Source organism: Musa acuminata, chromosome BXJ2-8 (assembly GCF_036884655.1).
Source record: "Musa acuminata AAA Group cultivar baxijiao chromosome BXJ2-8, Cavendish_Baxijiao_AAA, whole genome shotgun sequence".
Lineage (NCBI taxonomy): Eukaryota > Viridiplantae > Streptophyta > Magnoliopsida > Zingiberales > Musaceae > Musa > Musa acuminata.
The window spans coordinates 54,239,361-54,264,246 of NC_088345.1; the positions used below are offsets into that span (position 1 = coordinate 54,239,361).

Below are 24,886 nucleotides of genomic sequence, written 5' to 3' on the forward strand. Positions count from 1 at the left end.
GTCGATCTTAGAGGTTGAATTGTTTAAGTAGAATGTGTTAAATGAAATAATTGCATGACATCTTCTAGGCATGTTGACTTGTGTCACTAAGGTCGTGGACGTGACATCGGATGAAAGCCGCCGACATGGGATAGTCGTGGGCATGACATCAGACGTAGCTGACGCCACATGCATGAACGACGGAGCCACGAGAACGACACCGAGAGAAGCCATGGGCCCTGACGTCGAACGAGTCCACGAGCATTCGCCGAGCGAAGCTGCGAACAGGAAGAAGTCAAAGCGAAGCCACAGAAGTGACGTCAGACGAAGGCACTGCCTCGGTCGATGGACGCGCCACCATCGGTCTGCTCCTCGAGCCGTCGGTGGCAGCGACGTCATTGTGTGGTGGAGAGGAAGGCGCGATGGAGAGGAGAGGCCAGCATTTTGGTGCAAGGCAGTGCATGAGGTTGCAGTGCCCCCTATCTATCACCGGCGGCCTCGCTCGTGCAAATCCTCAGCGTCCCTCCCTCCCTCCCGCCAACCCATCGCCTGTCATCCGCGGCCTCGGCGCCTTGCTCGTGCTAACCCGCCACCTCGGCAGCAAACGTCTTTGACTTTTCTTGGAATTGAGATCTAATTTGGTTTCTCACGCAGAGCTATGGTGGTTACCAGTGATTTCAGAGATTAGCATGAGCGCAAGACCAAGCAGCTCTCATGATGGACGCGTTTTGTCTTCTGTATCTTTTTTTAGATATATATATATATATATATATATATATATATATATATATATTCTTTTATAGAAATTATCACCACATTTAATATTTGCGTTTTGATATGTCACGTAACTATATTGCTGGTAAATTTTGTTACTCTCTCTTCTTATTCTGATTAACTTGTCAAATCATGGGAATAATTATCCACCCATAACATAGACCATCAACTAACTTTCATTGCTTGATTACTTTCTCTATAAAACAATCTAAAAAACGTGAATGAAGTGATCTAATTTGTTGAATGGTGATCCACAAACGCGATCGGTTTCCTCGGCAGAGACGTCACAAAGTGTCGAAGATGTCACATAGTCGATCGCATGTGGGTCTTAATAATGTGATCGACTTAATCGTCTTGATAGCATGATTGACTTTGACTACTCGGGACGATTGGTTGACTTGGTGCCACGGTCGTCCTACAGATGCGGCAACGTTGTGAAGGACAGGGAAATAGTCAACTTCACGAATGGTCGATCAAGATGGAAAAGGACTCGAGAAAAGACGGTTCTCGCCGACTCGGAGGGAAATCGATCGTGAAGATTTCTTATAATCCCGGTGACGGCTATTAAGAAGAGCAAGCATCGTCAAGTTACCAGTGCCCCTTTTCGCTTTCGAGATAAGAGGACCAATTTTGCCTGTATGTAATGGCCTCCCTCCCATCTTCCTAACGTGACTACCTGTGCGCATCGATCAAAAAGTTTCTTTAAACATGACGACTGTAATGGTCAAGTATTTTCTTTAAACATGCAGCAAGCAGGAGAGGGTACATACATCATGTGTCCTTGATGAACTGAAGGCCACATAACTGATCAACGTTTAAAGGAGAGAACAGGTAGCCTGCCTCAAACATTAGTGGCTCTGAAATATGTGTTACATTGGTATACAAGATCACAGTGATCATATGAACCATATACTAGACCATGGCAGCGCACCATGTCGCAAGCACATCAGAGGGCATTCCCCCGCATTGCAAACTGTGTATTTATGCCTGATCTAGCAAAGGAAATCATAAAGCACCTCACGATCTATTTCCCACACACAATGATCACAAAGACTGGAAGTCATATACAGCTGCATTGATCAACCAGTAAATAAACAGCTTCCATGCACCGCTGCTTTGAAAAAAAAAAAACACAAGTGCATTTTGATCATGATACCCTGCCCCTGGAAGAGATTGAGCCGTGGTCAGCTATCTTGATCCCTTTGATCCACCAAAGGATCTGAACCCTTGATCTTCTTAGAAGAGGCAGAAGGCACATTCCCATTTCGGCCAGCGGCCAGCTCATTTGCCTCTAATTGTGTGGATGATGGACCCATCCCTTCTTCGATTGGTAGTGTTCGTTTCGATCCCTCAAGAGCCACACCAAGGACAATATTATCTTCAAAGGCAGGCCTGGCAACTTGTGATTTCATAGTTTGCACCCTTTCACCTTCATTCTTAGCATCACCCTGTTCTGTAGCAGCCTCCGATGTGGCAGCCCTTTGGCTGCCAGCTTTTGGAGTTGACCCTACTGCATCCGAGTTTTCAAGCTGAACCGTAGAGGGAGGATTGGAAGATGGTGCTACTGCAGGTTCAGCCTTAACACTTTTAGGCGAACCATCTCCAGAATTTGCCTTCTTGTGTTGGTGCTTGTCAAAGTTGCTTGGCACCGTACCATCAGATGATGAAGTTGGGTTGGGATCAACTGTTGTAGCAGACTTGTTGGTTTGGTCCTCACTCACGTGCGGTGTTTGACGTGGTTTGGTTTTCTCATCACCATTGATTCTTGACTGGGAATCGAGCAGAAGAAATGGACGACTAGCTGCAGCGGAATGCCTGAAAATGCTTTCTGCAAAAGGAACATTTTCTATGTCTGGATCACCATATATTTTCTGGACTGTACGAATAGGTGTTGCAAGTCTAGCTCTGTGATGACTGATGACTCTGAGGAGATCTAACATAACAGATTCCTGCATTTTTTTCAACATCCATCATCTTCTTAGCATCAGGTCATATAGAACATTGAACAATAAAAATGGCATTATGAGACAAACAGCACCATGTCCTCCAGAAGCTAAATGAACACTTCAAAAACAAGAACTGAATGATTATTTAGCAATACCAGAAGTTAAAGACAGACAGATCAATCAAATGCAGGATGAAATGAAAGGCGTGAGAAAAAGGATGTTCAATTTAGCTCCTGTTTGGACATACATGCAATAATTGGCTACTTTGCAAGTTGGGACAGCAGGAAACTGACTCAAGCATTAGCCAGTTTATCTTTATGTTTGGCTTAGGCTTGAATTGGGAATATTTAATGTTCAAATATAGGTCGTTTAGTTTCTCTTAATTGAAATTTTTGTCTAATTAATTCCCTGAAGTTTCTTTGCACATTTTCCTTGCATGGTCTAATGCACCCCTGCCTCCATTCCCCCTAGTCTCATTGCACTAGCCTCTTACCAACCCTGATGGCCCGCCTCTTGTCCCACACACTCAGTGATGTTAATTTTATGAGGCTTACCAACTGTATTGTTCCATATCAATGACTATTTAACCCCATTCTTATTTTTAGAAAAATGATCAAGCATGAAGGGCAGGTCCACTTGGTTGCTGGTAACATTCTTATTGCACATGCAACCATCCATCCATCAGCTAGGCTTTTTCCCCTATTGCATTTTACCTAACACAGTCATCCTATGGTGTCATAATCCAACCAACCCAGCTCAATTTATAATCCCTGTTTTTTTTATTTTGAGCTGGTTTTAAATTGAAGAGATGAAACCATCGGTCATATATAATACTCTATCTTACTAAGATAATATCGCTTCTAAACTGTTAGAAATAGTTTAATATTTATCCAAATCTATAATAAAAATTATGGCTCAGTCAATCCCTACTTGCAGCAACTGAATGCACCTGTACACAATTAAATCACAAAAGGTAATTCGAGAATGAAGCATCTGTCAACTGTTTTCATAAATGAAGCTTCTGCTAAGCATTTGATCACAATATAACTAATCGAGCATCCATGTAACATGAACTAAATTCTCAATTAACACCACTCTTAGTATAGGTTTCTACGAAGTTCATTTGGATAAGTTACTCCTTCCACTAGCAAGATAAGGATGCTTCCATCCTATAATTAACATTTTGCTACCTGATCCTGCATGCAAAGCTGGCAATGGATCTAGTCCATCAAGGTTGTGATCGGACAAGGTCATGTATTAAGAACATGCCATCATATCATGTCAGCCTAGCCAAGTCCAGCACTGGCGTGGCACATCACCAAAGCGCAGTGGCTGTAGTGTTAGTCCATCAAGGTCATGGTCCATGGAACCATTTTGCTAAACCCAGTTTGCATCTTGTGCTGCATTTCTTAATTTATAGTTTGCTTTCTTTTAATGTTATACTAACAAAAAAGAAAAAAGGCAACTCCTGCATTTGTCTCATTGATGACACAGTCCTTCCTTTTCTTCATCCACCATCTGTTTTGAATGGCATTTGCCTCAAACGTGATAGAGGAGAAAGGTCAAAAGGAGATAAAGAAGTCTGTTGGTTAGCAAGGGAGATCAGGGGGAATGAAGGGCAATATGAGGGTGGGGTATGACTGAACAAGAGGTGGTGGTCAGGATGCGAAAATTTGTTCTTTTTCTTTTTGTTTTTGGAGTAGAGCTAGATCCAGGTCATCCAATGCCCAAACTTAGACACAGTTTGGGCCATAGGCTCATTACTGTAACACCTGAGCTATTCCAAACTTGGACACCATTGGTCCAGTCTACTGCCAACCTACGCTACCTTGGACTTGAACCAGAAGCCCAAACCCACCTTGCACCTCTACATAGAATGAAATCATAGCAATATATATGATTCTTTAAATTTAAACATCATTGTGAATCTTTTGATTTATGCTAGATCAAAAGAAAGAAAAGGCATACTCAGTGCATGAGACTCCCACCAATGTGAGGTCTAGGAAAATATAGAAGTTGTTTCTATGATTCGAACCCTTGTTGCAGTCACAAAGGAGCAACCTTACCATTGTATCAAAGCCCATCCTCTCTTGGTTATACTAATTATACCTAGCAAATTCAAACTTGGATGCCGATATTAAATTAAAACAGTACACAACAAAAGCTAGTACTTTTTATTAAATAATGAAGTAAACTAAAAGAACCACAATTGGGAAAGGAATATCTTTTATTTCTTGCAATCTAGTAATAAATTTCTAATTTTTTGGCTTTATATTTTATAGAAACAACAAAAATACATAAAATTTGTCGACCTTCACTTATGCAATTAATCTATCATCACCCAATAGATCAAGAAAACTTGTTATTAATTCAAAACAGATCAGGTCCTGCACAATCAGACCTGAACCATACACCCAATGAGTCCTAAATGGAATTTAGTTTGGGTCAAACTGACCCACTAGGAAGTCAGTAACCAGAAGTTATTGATCTTTTCCATCTTTTTGGCAATTAAAGATCCACTTAGCCCCTAACCTTGTCCCTAAGATGCAATCAATCCTTTATTTAGACACCAACACATGATCTATGCAACAACAGACAATACATCTTTGTACATAATCCATCCTTCTCATTTTCCACTTACTAGTGGCAATTTCTAGAAAAGATGGGTTGCATGCTCTAAGCCACTATCTGCAAAGCATTGGCAATTTCTTGTTGCCTTCACGTTATCAACTTTCAAATAGGAAAGGACTTATTCCCAAGGTATCTAGATATGGAACCAATGAACTGTCTTCTATAGTATTAACTCCTCTGGAACTTCCCCATCGAGATGAGTGATTAATCTGCAATATTGTAATCTGATGCTCCAGAGAGAATCTCCAAATCTATGAGGCAGCATTTTTCCCATAAATATAGTGTCACTAGTATAGAAAAAGACTGACCTAGGCAAGACCTCCAATTTTCATACTGTTTCCTTGTCAAGAACGTTTTCAATCATTTACAGTGATGCATTATCCAGCATGGTTCGTCTTACTAGTCCGTACCAATGTACCAACGAATTATCGGTACAATATATACTGAGTTGTACCGAGCGTACCAACATATTGTCACGAACGGTCGTCGCGCACCCGCAACAACTCCGTTCAACGAACCGTTCGTCGCTCACACCCGCATGTACAGCTGCTTGACAGCATGTTTTCTTATGGTTTTGGGTCATTTTGCTTGTAAATATGTAAGTTCGAACAAGCTGCAGCGTTGCAAAGCGACCGTTCACCGAACCGAGCAAAACAGCCCCAAAACAGCCCAAAACGGCTCCGTTTTCGCGTGCCGTGGGAGGTGAGCGGAGTGCTGCCTCCGCTCACCAAAATGTCAGCCAGCTCAGACCCCAAGAACCCCCCGGGTGGCACATGGCTGGATGGGGCTTCGGTTATATACCGGGCGTTGAACACTCTTTCGCAAGTTCGCACGTGACCTTTACGGGAACTTGGTGTTGCGTCCGGGACCAGGTGAGCGGCTGTTTGTGGGCTTGCAGCTGTTCGTTCATCCTTGAAAGCCTTGTTTTTCCCCCTCTCCCTCTTTTCTCTTGTGCACACAAGGTGTTCGACGAATTGCTTGTAAAGCTTTCCTTTTCGCGAGACTTCGAGACTTGTCCGTTGCTCGTTCTTTCGATCTAACTCTCTTTCTCTTTTACAGGTCCTTCGGGACCTGCGAGAGGTTACAAAGTGGGCTGATCCTTGCGGAGCAAGATCGCAAGGGCGAAGCGCGACTTAGGCAACGCAAGCTAAGTTCGCGTCTTTACCGCACGGGTGACTCGCGACTTAGGCAACGCAAGCTAAGTTCGCGTCTTTGGCCGCAAGGGTGCCGCACGCCTTAGGCAATTCCAGCTAAGGTCGTGACATTGTGGTATCAGAGCGGGCAAGCTCTTCGATCGAACAGCGAACGAACTTCGCAACTTCGCCATGGCAAAGCATCGTGGCGAATCAAGCAAGACGGGGCAAGCCGGAACCTTGCCCCAAGCAGCCGCAGGTGGGCTGCATGTGCACACTCGCTCTCATGCTGTTGGAGCCGCTCACGAGGATCGCGGCAGCGAACAGGATGAGCGAGAAGTTGGCAACTCTCCGCGAGCGGAGGAAGCGCAATCTGGTGCGCTAACTGGGAAAAAGAGTCATAAGGAGAGACTCACGACGGCGGAAACCCGCCTGGATGTTCTAGAAGCGAGCATGGAGGAACTCTACCATGGTCAACAACGACTTGTTGGGGTAGAGAGCTCGCAAGAGGAAGCGGAGTCCAGGATCGACAAGGTCGAGGCCCTAGTCGACCGACTGTCCGATGACACCAAGGACTCCGTGCAGCACTTACAGGACGTTGTGGCGGAACTCACGGCAAAGGTGGCTATGCTCACAAGAACGCTAAATGCGGGAGGAGGCAACACCCGCGTTGCACCGCCACAAAACTTGAGGGCACCTGAGCCCCATGGATACGGAGGGGCCAGAGATGCCAAGGAGCTCGAGAACTTTCTGTTCGACATGGAGCAATACTTCCGAGCTACGAGGCCCGATTTTGAAGATACCAAAGTTTCTATAGCAACAATGTATCTGAATGGAGATGCGAAACTTTGGTGGCGAACTCGTTGGGAGGAAATCCAACAAGGTCGGTGTCGAGTCGACACATGGGAAGACTTGAAGCGGGAGTTGAGAACTCAGTTCCTACCGGAGAACACCGAGTTCGTCGCAAGAAGGAAGTTGAGACAACTCCGCCAAAGTACCACCATCCGAGACTATGTGAAGCAGTTTTCTGCACTGATGCTGGACATACAGGACATGTCCGAGAAGGACAAGTTGTTCAGCTTCCTTGATGGTTTGAAACCATGGGCTCAACAGGAGCTGAATCGAAGGAATGTTACCGATGTAGTCGGGGCAATTGCAGCTGCAGAAAGGCTTACCGACTTTGTTTCCTCTGAAGACCCAGCGAGAAGGAAACAGTCTTCAGGCAATCGCCCTCCAAAACATTCTCGAGGGAAGGAGCTCGGGGGCGAACAGAAGAAGAAGAGCTCCCACAAAGGGCCGAACCCGAAAGGCAAGGCCTCAAAACCTGGAGGATGCTTCTTGTGCAGAGGACCGCACATGGTAAGGGAGTGCCCACAAAAACAGGCACTCAACGCATTAACGGCTTCCATCCACCCTCCCCGATCGGACAAGGGCAAAGCTGTCGCCCTTAGCTCAAGCAGTTCTGAATCCAGCAGCGACGATGAGGAGTCGCAAGGACCCCGAATGGGAGCAATGCGTTTACTGAACGCTATGCGGGGTCAAGTGGGGGAGAATATGAAGACGAAGGCACAAAAAGCAGGAAGTAGCGAGCTGATGTATGTGGACATTAAGCTAAATGGCCAAACGACCCGTGCAATGGTGGATACGGGCGCTACCCACAACTTCATAGCCGATCGCGAAGCACAGCGACTTGGGTTGACCTTGGAGAAGAGCCCAAGCCGAATGAAAGCGGTGAACTCGGAGGCCAGGCGAATCTCCGGGTTGGCGAAGGGTGTTCCTATCAAAATCGGGACTTGGAGCGGAAACACCAACATGATGGCCGTGCCACTGGACGACTTCCAAGTGATTCTTGGAATGGAGTTTATGCACGCGGCGAAGTTGGTGCCGATGTCGTTCTTGAACTCCCTATGTATGATGGGAGGCGATGACCCCTGCGTGGTTCCCGTCTCTCGGAGAGGAACCAAGGAGCCCCAACATATTTCGGCATTACAATTGAAGAAAGGGGTGCGAAAAGGCGAACTGACATTCGTGGCTGCTATGAAGCTAGAGCCACTCAACGAAGAAGCCATTCAAGAACCTGCTGTGGTGGCGAACGTCCTGAAGGAGTTCAAAGACGTTATGCCACCCGAGTTGCCGAAGACTCTTCCACCACGCAGAGGCGTGGATCACAGTATCGAGCTGGAGCCAGGAGTGAAACCTCCAGCGAGACCACCCTATCGCATGCCCCCGCCAGAGTTGGCAGAACTCAGAAAGCAGTTAGGTGAACTGCTAAGCGGTGGTCTCATCCACAGTTCAAAAGCACCTTTCGGAGCTCCAGTTCTCTTTCAGAAGAAACAAGATGGGAGCCTCCGATTATGCGTCGACTATCGAGCCCTCAACAAAGTAACAGTGAAGAACAAGTATCCCATCCCGCTCATTGCGGACTTGTTCGATCAATTGGGCAAGGCGAAGTATTTCTCAAAACTCGACCTCCGGTCGGGGTATTGGCAGGTGCGCATCGCTGAAGGCAACGAAGCAAAGACTACTTGTGTGACCAGATATGGAGCGTTTGAGTTCTTGGTGATGCCTTTCGGCTTAACCAACGCTCCGGCCACATTCTGTACTCTCATGAACCAGCTATTCAAGGAGTATTTGGATAAGTTTGTGGTCGTCTACTTGGACGATATCGTCGTCTACAGCCAAACGCTCGAGGAGCACGTCAAGCACCTTCGGACGATTTTCAAGGTTCTCAGGGAGAACACGTTGTTCGTAAAAAGGGAGAAATGCTACTTTTCTCAGACCGAGATCCTATTCTTGGGGCATCGAATCGGTGATGGCTCCATTCGGATGGATAAGTCGAAGGTGCAAGCAGTTGCGGAATGGCGAACTCCAAAGAAGGTGTCAGAGTTGAGATCCTTCCTTGGTTTCGTCAACTACTATCGACGCTTCATCGCGGGATATTCGAAGCGGGCAACCCCACTGACGGAGTTGCTGAAGAAGGAGCAGCCTTGGAAGTGGTCGGACAGATGCGAGATAGCATTCCAAGATCTGAAGGCTGCTGTTCTGGAAGAACCAGTGCTCAAATTGCCAAACTATGGAGAGCCTTTTGAAGTCCATACCGATGCTTCGGACTTTGCTATTGGTGGAGTACTCATGCAAGAAGGTCATCCGGTGGCCTACGAGAGCCGCAAACTCAACGAGACCGAGAGGCGGTATCCAGTGCATGAGAAGGAGATGACAGCGGTGATCCACTACCTACGAGTTTGCGACACTACCTCCTCGGGTCGCGATTTGTGCTGAGGACAGACAACATCGCCCTGAGTTATTTCCAAACTCAGAAGAAGCTTTCCCCAAAGCAAGCACGGTGGCAGGACTTCCTGGCTGAATTTGATATGGCAATGGAATACAAGCCCGGGAAGGCGAATGTCGTGGCCGATGCGCTAAGTCGGAAGGTGGAGTGCGTGAATGCTGCACAACTGGAGGGCAGAGGCCAAACAAGTCAGTTACACTCCAACTTCCTTGCTCGAATCAGAGATGGACTATATAGTGATCCCCAGGCAGTTATCCTGATGCAGCTCATCAAAGAAGGCAAGGCACGACGATTTTGGGTCCAGGAGGGACTTGTTTACACAAAAGGGAATAGAGTTTATGTTCCCCGAGTGGACAATTTAAGGCGCGAACTCTTAAAAGAGTGTCACGATTCCCTTTGGGCTGGACATCCCGGCATTCACAGAACATTGGCTCTCGTAGAGAGGGCCTTCTACTGGCCAAAGATGGGGATTGATGTGGAGGAGTATGTTCGAACATGCCTTACTTACCAACAAGACAAGGTAAAGCAACGGAAGCCGGTGGGACTTTTGGAGCCGTTGCCTGTACCAGAAAGGCCATGGGAGAGCATTTCCTTAGACTTCATATCAAGCTTGCCGCCTGTAGGGGGACTTGGATCGATACTTGTGGTGGTCGATCGGTTTTCAAAGTATGCAACTTTCATTGCTGCTCCCCTACACTGTTCAGCTGAAGAGGCGGCCAGACTGATGATGAAGGGTGTAGTGAAGTATTGGGGAGTCCCACACAATATTGTTAGTGATCGAGACGCTCGGTTCCTGGGACGATTCTGGACCGAGCTATTCAAATTGTTGGGGTCAAAGTTATACTTCTCTACAAGCCTCCACCCCCAGACGGATTGTCAGACTGAAAGAATAAATTCGCTCTTAGAGCAGTATCTCCGGCACTACGTGAGTGCCAATCAACGAGATTGGGTGAAGCTGTTGGACATCGCCCAATTCTCCTACAACTTGCAGCGGAGCTCTGCATCCAACAAGAGCCCCTTCGAAATTATCACAGGACAACAACCGTCGACTCCGCACACTATGGCAATTGGTTATACTGGGAGTAGTCCATCAGCCTACCATTTCGCAAAGGAGTGGCATCGAAATGCCGATATTGCGCGGGCTTACTTGGAGAAGGCGGCAAAACGGATGAAGAAGTGGGCAGACTTGGGAAGGCGACCACAAGAGTTCAAAGTTGGCGATTTGGTGTTGGTAAAGCTCCATCCAGCATCACTCCAATTCTTCAGGAAAAGAGTCCACAAAGGATTGGTGCGTAAGTATGAAGGGCCCTTCCCAATTATCAGCAGAGTAGGCAATGTTTCTTACAAGTTGCAGCTGCCGGCGTGGTTCAAAATTCACAACGTTCTTCACGCCAGCAACCTGAAGGCCTACCATTCGGATCCGCAAGATGCTTCTCGAAGTATTCCAACTCGGCTACCTCCCATCACAGCCTCCTACGAGAAGCGAGTGGAAACCATTTTAGCGGATCGCAAGATAAAGCTACCCAACGGAGCGGAGCAGACAGAGTACTTGGTGAAGTGGCGAAAGCTTCCCCGAACTGAAGCCAGTTGGGAGCCTGAAGACGCCCTACGACATGAAGAAGAAGTCATCAACAACTACCAACAAGCGTCGACGAGGGCGTCGACAGTTTAAGTGGGGGAGAATGTCACGAACGGTCGTCGCGCACCCGCAACAACTCCGTTCAACGAACCGTTCGTCGCTCACACCCGCATGTACAGCTGCTTGACAGCATGTTTTCTTATGGTTTTGGGTCATTTTGCTTGTAAATATGTAAGTTCGAACAAGCTGCAGCGTTGCAAAGCGATCGTTCACCGAACCGAGCAAAACAGCCCAAAACGGCTCCGTTTTCGCGTGCCGCGGGAGGTGAGCGGAGTGTTGCCTCCACTCACCAAAATGTCAGCCAGCTCAGACCCCAGGAACCCCCCGGGTGGCACATGGCTGGATGGGGCTTCGGTTATATACCGGGCGTTGAACACTCTTTCGCAAGTTCGCACGTGACCTTTACGGGAACTTGGTGTTGCGTCCGGGACCAGGTGAGCGGCTGTTTGTGGGCTTGCAGTTGTTCGTTCATCCTTGAAAGCCTTGTTTTTCCCCCTCTCCCTCTTTTCTCTTGTGCACACAAGGTGTTCGACGAATTGCTTGTAAAGCTTTCCTTTTCGCGAGACTTCGAGACTTGTCCGTTGCTCGTTCTTTCGATCTAACTCTCTTTCTCTTTTACAGGTCCTTCGGGACCTGCGAGAGGTTACAAAGTGGGCTGATCCTTGCGGAGCAAGATCGCAAGGGCGAAGCGCGACTTAGGCAACGCAAGCTAAGTTCGCGTCTTTGCCGCACGGGTGACTTGCGACTTAGGCAACGCAAGCTAAGTTCGCGTCTTTGGCCGCAAGGGTGCCGCACGCCTTAGGCAATTCCAGCTAAGGTCGTGACAATATGGTACATAGGGGTGTACCGATGTACCACCCATACCAGTCCCCTATTGAACCGGTATGTACCGCCCGTTCCAAGCGGTATGCCGTGGTACGGCGAACCTTGTTATCCAGTTCTACATTGAAATCAATGTGGAGTTACCTTAATTTAGGTTTAATGGGTTTAAGCCTTTTGGAGCATGTGATTTGAGACCTATCAAACTTACTAGGCCAATGTACATATCAGGTAAGATCAAGACATTTGCAAGTCTGAATATAACGGAGCTGAAGAGAACTTCCATCACCATGCTTCAGCAATTGTCCTTGTCCTCCTTCCTAACTTGCATATTCTCTTCAAACGCCTGCCAACCAGACAGAACAGCTTCTTCATACATGATGGGGATTTGTTCTTTGAACCTACTTCCACAAATTGTGTGTCTATATAGCTTAAGATAATGCTTGTGTACTATTTTACAAATGATAAAATCAAGAATTATAAAATTATTTCATTTATAGAGAGCTCCAATAAGATACTACAAACATTTAATTGCATAATTAACAGGGGTAATATCACCTTACCTTTACACAGAGATACTCTTCAAAATGTGAGGTCTTAACAAAGCATGAAACAAGTATCTGTTATAGGAAAAACATAAAGTTACAAAAACAATCAAAAGTGCAAGACAACAAGTATACTATGGGAGAACCAAAAGACGAACAAGTTCTATAAACCTCATAAACTACTTTGAAGATAGCATTCTTGTTAAGATCCAGAACTAAAAGACAAGAGATTAAGTTTCACACCACTCAAAGTTAACGCCAAAGGAAATTATTTCCCCAAATCTTCATGAACTTTAACAAACAAGCATGATAAGTTCAGAATATGATAAGAGAGAAAATAGTTATGGATGTAAATTCCATTGCTCTATTAAACAAAAGAAGACCAAATTATTTAATGCAGCAAAATATGCAGTTGGAGTAAACAATGCACATACGACAGATAAATTTTATATGTACAAGTTAAATTTACATCTTTTAGTGATTAGAATTATGTATCTTCATACAATATGAATTTTTTATTTATGTCTAGTGTTACAGAAAAAATTAAAAATATTCACTCTCATATTATTTTTATCAACAGAACCTAAGTATTCCTCTCCTTTTCCTTACAAAGCTAACATGTTACAGTCAATACCAGTTGCTAGTGGAACTGAAACAAAATGAATGCATCACAAGGCAATCTTCATGATGAAAATGTTGATTTAAAATGTGGATATATGAACAAAGCAGTTTAAGCTAAAATCAAAACTTTTTCTGACTGTATACAAGTTGCACAACATCTTCATATGTATATATATATATATATATATATATTCACCATCTGTTCCATCAATTGCAGAAAATCACACCATGAGCCCCCACCTACCCCAAAATTTTTTTGTATGAGGCAAAGAGTTTGCACCATACACCCTAAAAAACTCACCTCTCAGATTTTATGATTCAAGTCCCATCAGTACTCAAGAAATTTTTAAACCCCAGGATTTAAATTCCCACAATGTATCCCATGCTTAAAATCCATTAAACAAACACAAATTTATTCACTTGTAATTTGGATCCCTAAAACCAAGGTTTTTGTCTTTTGAGTATCAGATCTGTACTGGTCTTGGCCTGGACCAATTTGGGTTTGAGCCATAATGGCGTGAGTGTCCGGTTTACCTTAGACCACATGCCCAGAAGTCTTTTGAACCGATAAATACTGCCCACACCAAACCGTACCAGACGTTATTACAAACCTTGTTTAAAACTTTTGGAGAAATCATGATAAATCAAGTCCTACAAAGAACACCTTAGGATGACTTAATGCATGCTTCAAGGAAACAACAATTCAGAATTAATGGAGAATATTACCAGAAGAGCTTGATTTTCCGGGTCAATGTTGTCTAGAAACACTCTTCTATGCAACCTCTGCTGTTCTATTTGAGGATTTTTTGCTAAAACTTTTCGCATATCTGCTACAATATTCTGCTCATAAAAAAATAAGAAAGATTTCATACTCAGATAAGAAGAAAGAAAGATTGTGTGTGTGTGTGTTAATGCTATAAGAAAAAAGTAGGACAGATGCTTAGATACAGGGTTTTTAATTTCGTACCATACCGCTCGATATGGGCGGCAAGGTATGCAATACCGTACCGTACCGGTATTTCGAGGTTGACTCGATACGGTATGGTACTGTGTACCGCTCGGTACACTAGGGCGTACCGAGTGGTTTTAAATATTTCTTCCTCTTACTGTAGCACTGTAGTACGTTTCGTCCGATAGCGGGTGGTCTGCGTACCGGTATGCCGTCGGACCGATACGTACCGCCCGTACCAGGCGGTACTATTCGAAATTGCATACCATGATGGGCGGTACTTACTAGTCCACCAGCAGTCCAGCACGCGGACCGCCCGCTATCGGGCGATATCAGGTTTTTGGCCCCAGAGCTGTATCGGGCGGTAACAATCGAAATTTCGACTGTTATCAACCTATACCAGGTGGTACCGTAGATTTCAGCTTTTGATGTTGATTGTTAGAATTTTTTGTTAAACCAGGAATTTTTGGTAGCAATTTGACGTAGAACAAGTGTTGATGGAGTCTCAAAGAGGATTTCTGCAACTCATTGAATTGAAATTAAAGCATAAAGCTGCTGAAATTCTAGAAACAGTACATAAATATTCTTAACAATGATTTCAGGAAGATAATATGATGCAAGTCATTGTCCAATACTTCATATTTATAAATTTAAATATCATTTTAAGCTAAAACATGCAGGAATTATTGCGAGATAATTTTAAGGAAAAATCAGTTTATGATAGGATGAACCATAGATTTCAGCTTTTGATGTTGAGTCATCAGTTAACTCTTTTCCAATGACTCCATTTTTTATAAATTTAAATATCATTTTCAGCTAAAACATGAAACTCTTTTTTTCTATTTTTCAGGTATTTTGGAGGGATTTATGCCTATTTTAGGCATATCGCTCGGTATGCCCTAGCATACCGTTGGGTATGTCCTAGCGTACCACTCGGTATGTCCTAATGTACCACTCAGTATGCCGGTACCGTACCATACCAATCAAATTTCGGTACATCAGTACACTACGAGATTAAAGACCTTGATTAGATGAACAACAAATCATTGTTCAATTGCAAAGATGGCCCGTATTGCTACTCACACTAATTTTGTTAACATCCAAGTGACTGATGGCAAGATGGGTCTTAATACGCCAATGAGTCTTCTGGCTGAGATTTCTCACAACACTGACTGTGAATTTGTGATTAGGAATATGAACTGCTTCACGATCATCACCTCTTATGATTGTTGGAGACCACCAGCCGACATGCTGCAACATTGTTTGCAAAACAGTATACAATCAAGTAAAACACAAGCTTAACAGCAAGTACATACGGAAAATATAAAAATATAGGGGAAAGAAAATATTCCATAGCTTCTTCGAAACAGATGTTTAAATCTCTAAATCAGCATCTTTACTGTTAAGTGTTAACTGATCACTTAGAAGTCAGAATCAACCTCTACAGTACCAGAAACCTCATTGCCTTCAATCTTAGTCTGAATCCACTCATTGATGACAAATGGACGTGTCGCATGTATCATAACACTTGAAAGAAAGTTTGTGAATATCTGCAAAAGAAAACAAATTTTAACCTCATCAGAGAAAAGTAAATACCAAAAACAATTATGTAGTTCACAGTTTTCAAGAGAAAGTTACAAATTAACAATTGCCTTGCTGACAAGAATAAATTCCAACAATACCTCACGACCAGCAAGAGTCAGCAGTACTGTTCCAAGACCACCAGCAGTGATCCATTTCTGAGTGGAAAAACCCAGCAACTCCATAAACAAAGAAACTGCAGCAACCCAAACTGCTGTATAGACAGCTTTACCAGCAAACTGAAAACCCATCTGAACGAAAAAAATAAAGCCAATATGTAATAAAGAATCATATTAACTAATCTCATAAATACAAGCTCCTAAACAGACATATGATTATCATAACAAACAATAGCATCACGTGCAGAGAAAAAAATATTATAACCTTTTCAGTGCCAATTCATGTATATATGTTTGTTGAAAATGTCAAGGGTGTCTATGGGTCCATGAAAACTTCCACAAATTGTTGTTTTTTTGGGAAAAAAGATGTTTCCTGATGTTTATGTTCTTCAGGATGCAGAGTATTTAACATTTATGTTTCCTGGATATTTTTCTACAAAGAACAAAAAGAAAAATCCTACATAACTCCTGACTGTGACTTTCCAAATTTTCAAAAAAGACAAACTTTAATTTCTCGCACATTTAAACACAAGAGAAAATAAATAAAGCTGTTTTTTTTTCTTTCCTACAATTCAAACCATGGTCTGTAGTACCGAACTGTATCACCCGGTACGGGCGGTATGTACCGGTCCGACAGGTTGCCGATACGCGGACCGCCTGTTACCGGTCCGAGTGAACTGTAGCACTGTAGCAGAGCTACAGTACTCGGCACACCTGGGTGTACCGCTCGGTATACCGTACCGTACCGGTATCGAGCCCAGGTCGTAACACCGGTACGGTACGGTATTGTGAACCTTGATTCAAACAACTAATTTCTACCATGCAAAAAGGTTTACAGAAAAAAAATCCTTTTCCCGCCTCTTCCCTTGCATCCAAACAGACCCTGAGTGAGAAATAGGTAAGGGCAAATGAAAAAACTAAGTTCATACTCTGTTTAATTCATAAGATGCATCCAACAATTCCATGCTCTCAATTTCCCTAAATTATCAAAAATTCCATGAGAATTTTGAAACACAAAATAATTAAAGGACTTCTGTAAATAGCAGCAGAAGAAGGGAGTTTTTCCATCTAATCCTGCAGCAAGATCAATTGTAGTTATGCAATAAGAAACCTATTTCAAAAAAGTTTCCTCTGTAAAGATCAATAATAAAGGAACAACAAAGAAAGTATGCTTTATAACAATTTCCTTTGATAAGGCTCATACAGGATGTAGCACTTTAGCAGCATGCGTATCCATATCTATGATCATTAATGTCCTTAGAAAATAATATCACTAACATACTTTTCTTGTATCATCAGCCACGCCAGTCTCCATGAAGAATTTCTGTGACCGTTCAATCATGCTGAAAAGAACAAATAAACTAATGTAAAACTTATAAAGACCAAGCAGAAAAAGCATCATGAACAGAATATATGGATTGATAAAACTGAAACGAAATCACATAAAGTCAATAGCCATAAAAAATAGTCTGATGGATCAAGGGAACAAAAGTGATATTGAAATTTATGTTTCTTGTGATCAATACTTATACAATATACACCATTTATTTTCTAAAAATGCATACTGAAGCTATGGACAACTACAAATATACAATTGAACAACAAATATAAAGCACATAGGAACAACTAAAATTCCTCATGGAGCAATCTAAATTAACTTTTTCATGCTTTGTCTTGGGTGACAAGCTGGCCTTGGCACTATATGTTCTGTCAGAAAGTGCAATACCAAGGACTTGACTTCATGTTTATAATTCAGAATATGACCATGATGCTCACCTTGACAGACAATATGCGATGGCCAGTACAGTCGATAAAGATCTAATGAAGTTTAAGAAACGTATTTTGACAGCTTGGCTTGCTTCTGAGGGTAGAACTATAGGATCCAGAACCCTGTAAGAATGTAGCTTTCATTGAAGAAAGATAATACATAAACAGAATATTAGACTTACGAGATGCCACAGAGAATAGTTGACATGCAACTCAGCATACCTGCAGATAAGTACGGTTCCTGTCCAAAGCAGAAGCGGTTGGACATATGAAACTGAAATAAAGTATGTTTTACTCTTTTTCCAGTTACTGTCATTCTGTTATTGACAAAAAAAATGATAATATATACTCCAGTAGTAGTAGATAAAAACATGTATTTATAATGAGCATGTAAAAATCCTTACACGAAATAGGCTTCTTAGGTAACACATCAATGGCCCAAGACCCCAAACAGCAAAAGCAATGATCCCAATAGCAGGGATTAACTGGAGAGAATGAGGACTTCCAAGCAGCACATTGCATGACCTATGAGAACAACTTGGCCAATCAAATTAAATATGTATGCACTTCAATATTCCTTACTAATAACATTAAGCACGCTATTGGCCAAAGCCAAACAAGCTTCTCAACAAATTTTGGCAAAAGGACTAAAATAAATCTGAATTGAAAGTTCAGTTTTCCTGTAGGAAAACTGGGATGTGTTTAGAACTAGCATAATCTATTCTAGAACGTAGAACAAGCCCAATCCATTCATGAACCTACGAAAAAGACCATACTTAATGGAAATTTACATCAGTTTCTTACCAATCGGTAGGTCTGACCACAGCACACATCTTTGTTAGAAAATGCTTACTGCGGTAACTTTACAACAACATGATGTGCAAGTTCAATCCTCAGAACAGACTGGTGCATGATTTGCCAATTCATCAAATCTTAAAAAATAAGACATAATATGTTATGGATATGGTAGTAAAATTTGTTTTAAATATAAAATATTTATATGACAAACCATAATTTACTTCAATGGTTAGTAATAAATCATGATAAACAATAAATAATATAAAGGAGCATCCTTCTTCCATTCATCATGGAGTCACATTGAACAAGTAGTGCTCCTAAAATACGGAATGTCACAAGAAAGCATAACACAATCCATTGAGATCAAATCATCATTTGATCTTGCTTTCAGTCATTTCATGCTCAATACCAATACAAGTCAAACACAACTAAATTTGTGCATCCAACATCTCCATGGTCAGATCATTATTCAAGAAAAAAACCTTCATAAGAACTAAGTATGAAAATATCAGTATCCATGAAGTATCTAAAAGAATTGTATATTGTCTAAAGATAAGAACAAGATACTTCAGACCAAGGACTTGAATCTCAGTCCTATACCGGTCTCAATAACTTGCCAGTTGGTATGGTAACGATTGTGTTTTTAAAAACACTAGGCACCAAAAGGCACCAAAGTCTCAAAATGTCCGATGTGCTAGGCCACTCGCCCAAGCAAAACGAGATGCTCTCGAATATTAAAATTTAAAAAAATATATTACAATATAAATATGAATCATAAAAATAAAAACAACACATCAATTTTTTTACCGATGAATCTTCTAACCTACTCTCTATGCTTGTCATTATTCTTGAAATATTAAAAAGGGTCAAACATCGAAGGCAAAATACATTAAGAATATGTTAACAACAACAGATCATGTAGTATGTTGCAAGCCTACAACTATAGGGTATTGTTTGTCCTAATAGGGTGCTTAAATCAAGTTGATTTCCATCTAACAGGGTAATAAAAAATCCTAACAGGATGCTGTTTTGCAAGAAAAAAAGAAGATATCGAAGTTGTGATGTTCCTACCTTCTAACAGTATATTGCTAACTGTTATGTTTTAACTCCTAATGATGCACCCACCTCAAGCTGGTGCAGGAAATTTAACAAAGTGCAAGAAATAGAAATAGGAAATAGGAGATCATAAGGCAACTAGGTACGGAATGAAGCTGCAAACAACGGCGGACGAAGCTGACGAGGAGGGGGAGGGGGGGTGGGGGCGGCGGGGGTTGGGTCGGTGGCGGGCGGCGGCGCGGTGGGGGGGGTGGTGGTGTGGTGGTTTACGGGGGTTGTTGGGGGCAGTTTTGTTGTTGCGTGTGTGTGGAAGGGAAGTAAGTGGTATTAGTTGGTTCAATTGAGCCAACTTTAGTTTCCCAAATTGAGCCTTATTTGAAATCAAGCGCATACCAGAGTGATGCCTCTTTCAATTGCCTGGCCCAGACCAGTAACGAGACGCTTGGGTCTCGCCTCGCCCGAATTCCTTTTAAAAACACTAGATAACGATATCAGTAAAACAAAGTAATTTGAAAAGTAAAAAATGAATTATACAATACTAATATCAAACTGGAGTTTCGACATTGATGCTTGGTTGGACCAGTAAATACTAGTTTGTACCAACCGGTTTGGTCAAGAATCACAACTTTTTAAATAAAACTCAAAGAAGCATTTGATGAGTATTAATACTGAATATGTATCCATTATGGGCACGACAAACAATTTAAAGTACACATATTCTACAGATCCACTCCCTAAAATAAACTAAGAAAGATGAAAAAGCAAAACAAATAGATTGAACTTATTCGTTGCACAAACATATTCTATCTCTGTGCCTTCACTTTATAAGAATGGTTGAAACCATGGTTCGCAATACCGTACCGTACCGGTATTTCGACCTGGGCTCGGTACCGGTACGGTGTACCGAGCACTGTAGCACTGCTACGGTGCGGCCCGGTACCGGGCGGTCCACGTATCGCTGGCCTGTCGGACCGGTACGTACCGCCCATACCGGACGGTACGATTCGGTATGGCAGACACTGGTTGAAACACTAAATGTAAGCAGTGAGGATCACATGGAATGCCATTGGGACAAACTTCCAGCAATGCAAGCATATCTTATTTAAAAAACAACAGTATTTTAAATATTGGATGGTGAGTATTTTAAATATTTAAAAAACAACAGTGTAAAATGGAGACATTGAGATGAATGTTCATTTGAGTTGTCTGTTCAATGAATGGTGAGTGTTTTAAATATTGGATTCCAGCCCTTCAAACTTATTCAACAAAGAGGAGAAAATTGAGTTCTCCTTGATAAGATTGTAAGAGGTCCATAAAACCAATTAATAATTGTGGCAAAGTAAGCGCAATGAATACTATAAAGTATTCCGGGGGCAAAGTAAAGAACAATCTGTGATAATTCAAACCATTATCTTTACAAATGTATGGGCTTTGTAACACCCTGTCAGCTAGTAGCCAAAGTACAAATGCATGGGATGATCCCAGCCGTCCATCAACACTATGAGGAGGATGACCAATTTTTGAAATAAAAGTGCATGAGAGAGAAAGAGAGGTCTTCACAGTGGCAATCACTTCATGATGTTTTCCATTTAATTTTCTTCCATTGTTCTGGATAGAAGGGAATTTTAGTTGTATTATGTCCAAGGAGATAAATTTGCATATTAATTCACATGGACTTCTATGTGTGTCACGTCAGTTTGTACCTACAGCTTAGGAAATTCAATATCTGAAATAAAAGAATTACTAACTTCTATTTTATTTAGCAACAAACTAAAGCAACATCTCGTTTATTTAGCAATAGATTAAAGCAATACCTAGTCAAACTCAAAGTAGTATTTCTCAGTAGAGGGATCACATGGCCAAAGCTTGGAAGAGTAGAAGACTGACATTTGACAACATTGTACCGGTATGGAATGCTAACTATTGGCTTCCATATACTGTCTGAAATCTGAAGACCCCACACATCTTGTCGCTGCATGCAAAATGTTGAATATGCAAGAAAAAATATTATAACCACTTTGAAATTACATGACTGCTTGCTTCATTACAGAATCAATTAGAAGTTCGTATTTCTTGAAATGATTGATTCCTGAATTCACAAGCAAAACTGCTCAAAAGAAGAAGAAAAAACACGCAATTTCCACATAATAGAAGAAATAAACAAAACATTAACAGAAGAAGCATATAGGAACAAATTCAAGAACATGGGTTTTTAAGCTAAACTACTGGCATAAGAAAGTACATTAAAAGTGGATGTTGATATAAAGGTAACAATGGCAAATTACAGTGAAATAGCTTAAATAAGTCATTTCGAGATTCTAGCAAATCAGTAATGGTCACTTATAAATCATGCTAGGGCCCAAGACTTCCATTAAATATAGAGGTTGAACTCTAGCTCTTGTGAGATGAGAAAAATAAACTAGGTTTTCAAAACTGAAATTGTCACTCCAGGTTTGGTTACACATTAAATGTGGGAGACCAAGTGAGTTGTTTATAAGAGCATAATGGCTCATCAAACTAATGAGTCAGTTATCCCGTTGAGTCAAATCATGACAAACGATATCCGAGTGTATCGAGCATAGTGAAAGCCCCAAGTAGAAGAAGATATCCGTAAACAGGGCTAAAGAGCAACCACTGAGCTGAACCTCACATTCACCATACTAGGTTTTGATTTTGGGCTATATCTGGGGCTTGATGAGGATCTTAAGCCCCGAGTGGGGGCATATTATGACACCAAGGTTTAGTAGAGGAGATTTGAGATAAGCCTATAGAAATAAGTGAGCTTATCTTGAGTTTAAACATTTTGACACGGTAGTTCGAGCCTATTAAGTTAATGGGTCCATTTGGATTGGGTCATAATAAAAAGAATTGACATATAAGGATTGATATGTGATAAAAAAAAAAGAAAATGAATCAAAAATCATTTTAGCTATGAAAAAACTGGAAACCCCTCTAACTAGGGAAATTAGATGTTGTAACTTTATCTACAAGAATGTTCATGCATATCAGTGACCTAACCTAGGTACATGGTCCATCAATATAAGCCACTAAAATCCCTGTGTACCAATCCCCTATATCTCTTCTAAAATTCTTACTTTTTCTCCTGTGATTCTACCTCTTGTTTCTTTCTGCAATGCAGATAGCATAAGAACCATGTAAATAAAGGAATATAAGATCAAGATCATAAAGAGAAAAATCATGTAATCCTCACCCATACTAACTCAATAACTATGATGATACATTAAACAAACCACCTACAATTGTTATCTTACTAGTTCAAATATAAGTCCAACCAGTTCCAAGAATTCTAAACATTTTGGACTCTAACCATTTAACTGGAAACTCTTTTCATGACTGGATGTATTAAAGTTACCATACTTTTCTAGAACAAAACACAATAGTTTCAATTAGATTTTCAGCTTCAATCCCATTTTTGAACCATAAAAGTTGAAATTTGACCTAAAGTATATGGAGGTAGCTGGCCTAGACCTCCAGAAGACCATTTCATGAGTAGTTCACTGAAATACAACATCTTCACAAAAGAATTACACACCTTAAGTCAGCAGATTTAATTATGCAAATAAACTAAATCACACCTTAAACAGAACCTTAATTTTTCAAACATTTACATTGCTGAACAACTCATTTAGCATAATCTAATTCAAGCCATTCAAAATGCTAACAGTCTTCAATACAGCCTAAACTATATCATGGCTTATGCAAGTACTTTAGATCAAATAGCCAAAAAATAATGGAGAGAAAAGTAGACAAAGATAAGCAGTTTAACTGCCTTTGTAAGTTCCAATCGAGCAACAGGAACAAGGCAACTAATTAAAGGGCCTTGCATTGCACTACATTGGGTATGTTGTTATTCTCACAAAACAAGGACCATATCGACGAAACAATATGATAGAATTTCCTATGAGATAGAGTCACATACCGAAGCACAAGAAGAAAGGAGAAACGTCTCCAATTGGCGACAACTCTTTAATTTTGAGCTCTGTAAAGTCATGGTTGTTCTTCAAACACAAGAATTATATGGAGCCTATAAATAATCCACAAAATTCCTCGTACCTTATGTTGGTTAGTTGGGCCAAAGCTTCGAACAAGACCAAGTTCATGGATCAAATGTAAGGATGATCCAACTGCCATTCTCGGAGAGGCACATATAAATTTTAGTTAAATGGAGTTAGCAGCAACCACAACTCGTCTTCTTTGGAGAATTTTCCAACGAGTGCAATCCAAAATATATATACTAGTAGGACTCTGCAACACCCTCAGGCCTATGACAAAATTAGAAACAAAACATGATGTAAGAAGGTAATCACAAATCATCCAAATAAATAGACACTTTAATTGCTCCCTCCAAACTAGGCATCCAAAAAACAGTTAAATACCAAAGAAAGAAGGTTTCCCGCATATCATAGTAGCAAAATTAAAATAAAACCAAGTCAAATGTCAACATGTAACGACATCGTGCTGCCTATCTAAAAAAAATCTCAGATCACCGTTCTCACATTGCTTTCGATTAAATTGCTTAAAAAAATGTTTCTTCTTATCTAAACAAAATATGAGGCATCGACGCACGACTCAATTTGATGGGAAAGGAAAACACACCCTAACACTTGTGAAAATTACAGCAACAACTACAATAGTCTGCAACAGTTCGCTTTAAGACAAACCCCAAGAAATTGAAAGAGGAAAATGGACCAAAACGAAACTTACCTCTCCGGAATCGCGAAAAATCGAGATCAACCAAGTCGACGAGTTCCAACGACTGCTGCAGAACTAAACCAAGAATTATATCAAAGATTTATAATAAATCCCGGGAGATTGGAGGTGGAGGAGGAGGGCGAGGCGACTCGGAGACGACGAGGGAGGTTGGAAGATACGTGAAGCAACCGGCCGAGAGAGGGGTGCGGCGAAGCCGATAACAATCGCCGCGTCGGACACGTGGCGTCTTCTGGTTTGATCAATACAGTGTTTTGCGTTACATGTTCGATCGCGGCTAACACGCGAGTCGTTTGTGGTAGACGATCGCGCTGGCCGCACGAGCGGGATCTACGATCAAGTCTTACGCACAAATCCCATCGGATTGAGAAAGTGGGTTAGCTTTAGCCACCTCATCACGTAAGACATAGTCGTGACTATTGACGGTGCCTTGACGAGTGTGGTCGGAGAATAGTGCAGCACGCACGAGCAGAATGTACGAATGAATATTACGCACAAGATCAAAACTG

General features: G+C 41.8%; 1 protein-coding gene across 4 annotated transcripts; it reads right to left on the minus strand.

The window, feature by feature from the left end:
- Positions 1 to 1,558: 1,558 nt before the first annotated feature.
- On the minus strand, positions 1,559 to 24,558 carry LOC135581571 (mechanosensitive ion channel protein 2, chloroplastic-like). Of its 4 annotated transcripts, none has more exons than XM_065123253.1 (14): positions 24,372 to 24,556; positions 23,721 to 23,929; positions 23,587 to 23,646; positions 21,461 to 21,618; positions 18,197 to 18,317; positions 18,015 to 18,109; positions 17,802 to 17,915; positions 17,308 to 17,368; positions 16,008 to 16,157; positions 15,765 to 15,875; positions 15,409 to 15,576; positions 14,103 to 14,216; positions 12,774 to 12,830; positions 1,559 to 2,702 (listed from the first exon to the last, which is right to left on the minus strand). In XM_065123253.1, exons 2-14 carry the CDS (start codon positions 23,796 to 23,798, stop codon positions 1,938 to 1,940), a joined length of 2,052 nt encoding a protein of 683 aa, XP_064979325.1. In that variant the 5' UTR covers positions 23,799 to 23,929; positions 24,372 to 24,556; the 3' UTR covers positions 1,559 to 1,937. The 4 variants fall into 4 exon arrangements, with proteins under 4 accessions (XP_064979325.1, XP_064979324.1, XP_064979326.1 ...); XM_065123252.1 differs by having other exon boundaries at positions 18,197 to 18,329; XM_065123254.1 differs by lacking the exon at positions 14,103 to 14,216 and having other exon boundaries at positions 18,197 to 18,329; positions 24,372 to 24,558.
- Between the last annotated feature and the right edge of the window lie 328 nt (positions 24,559 to 24,886).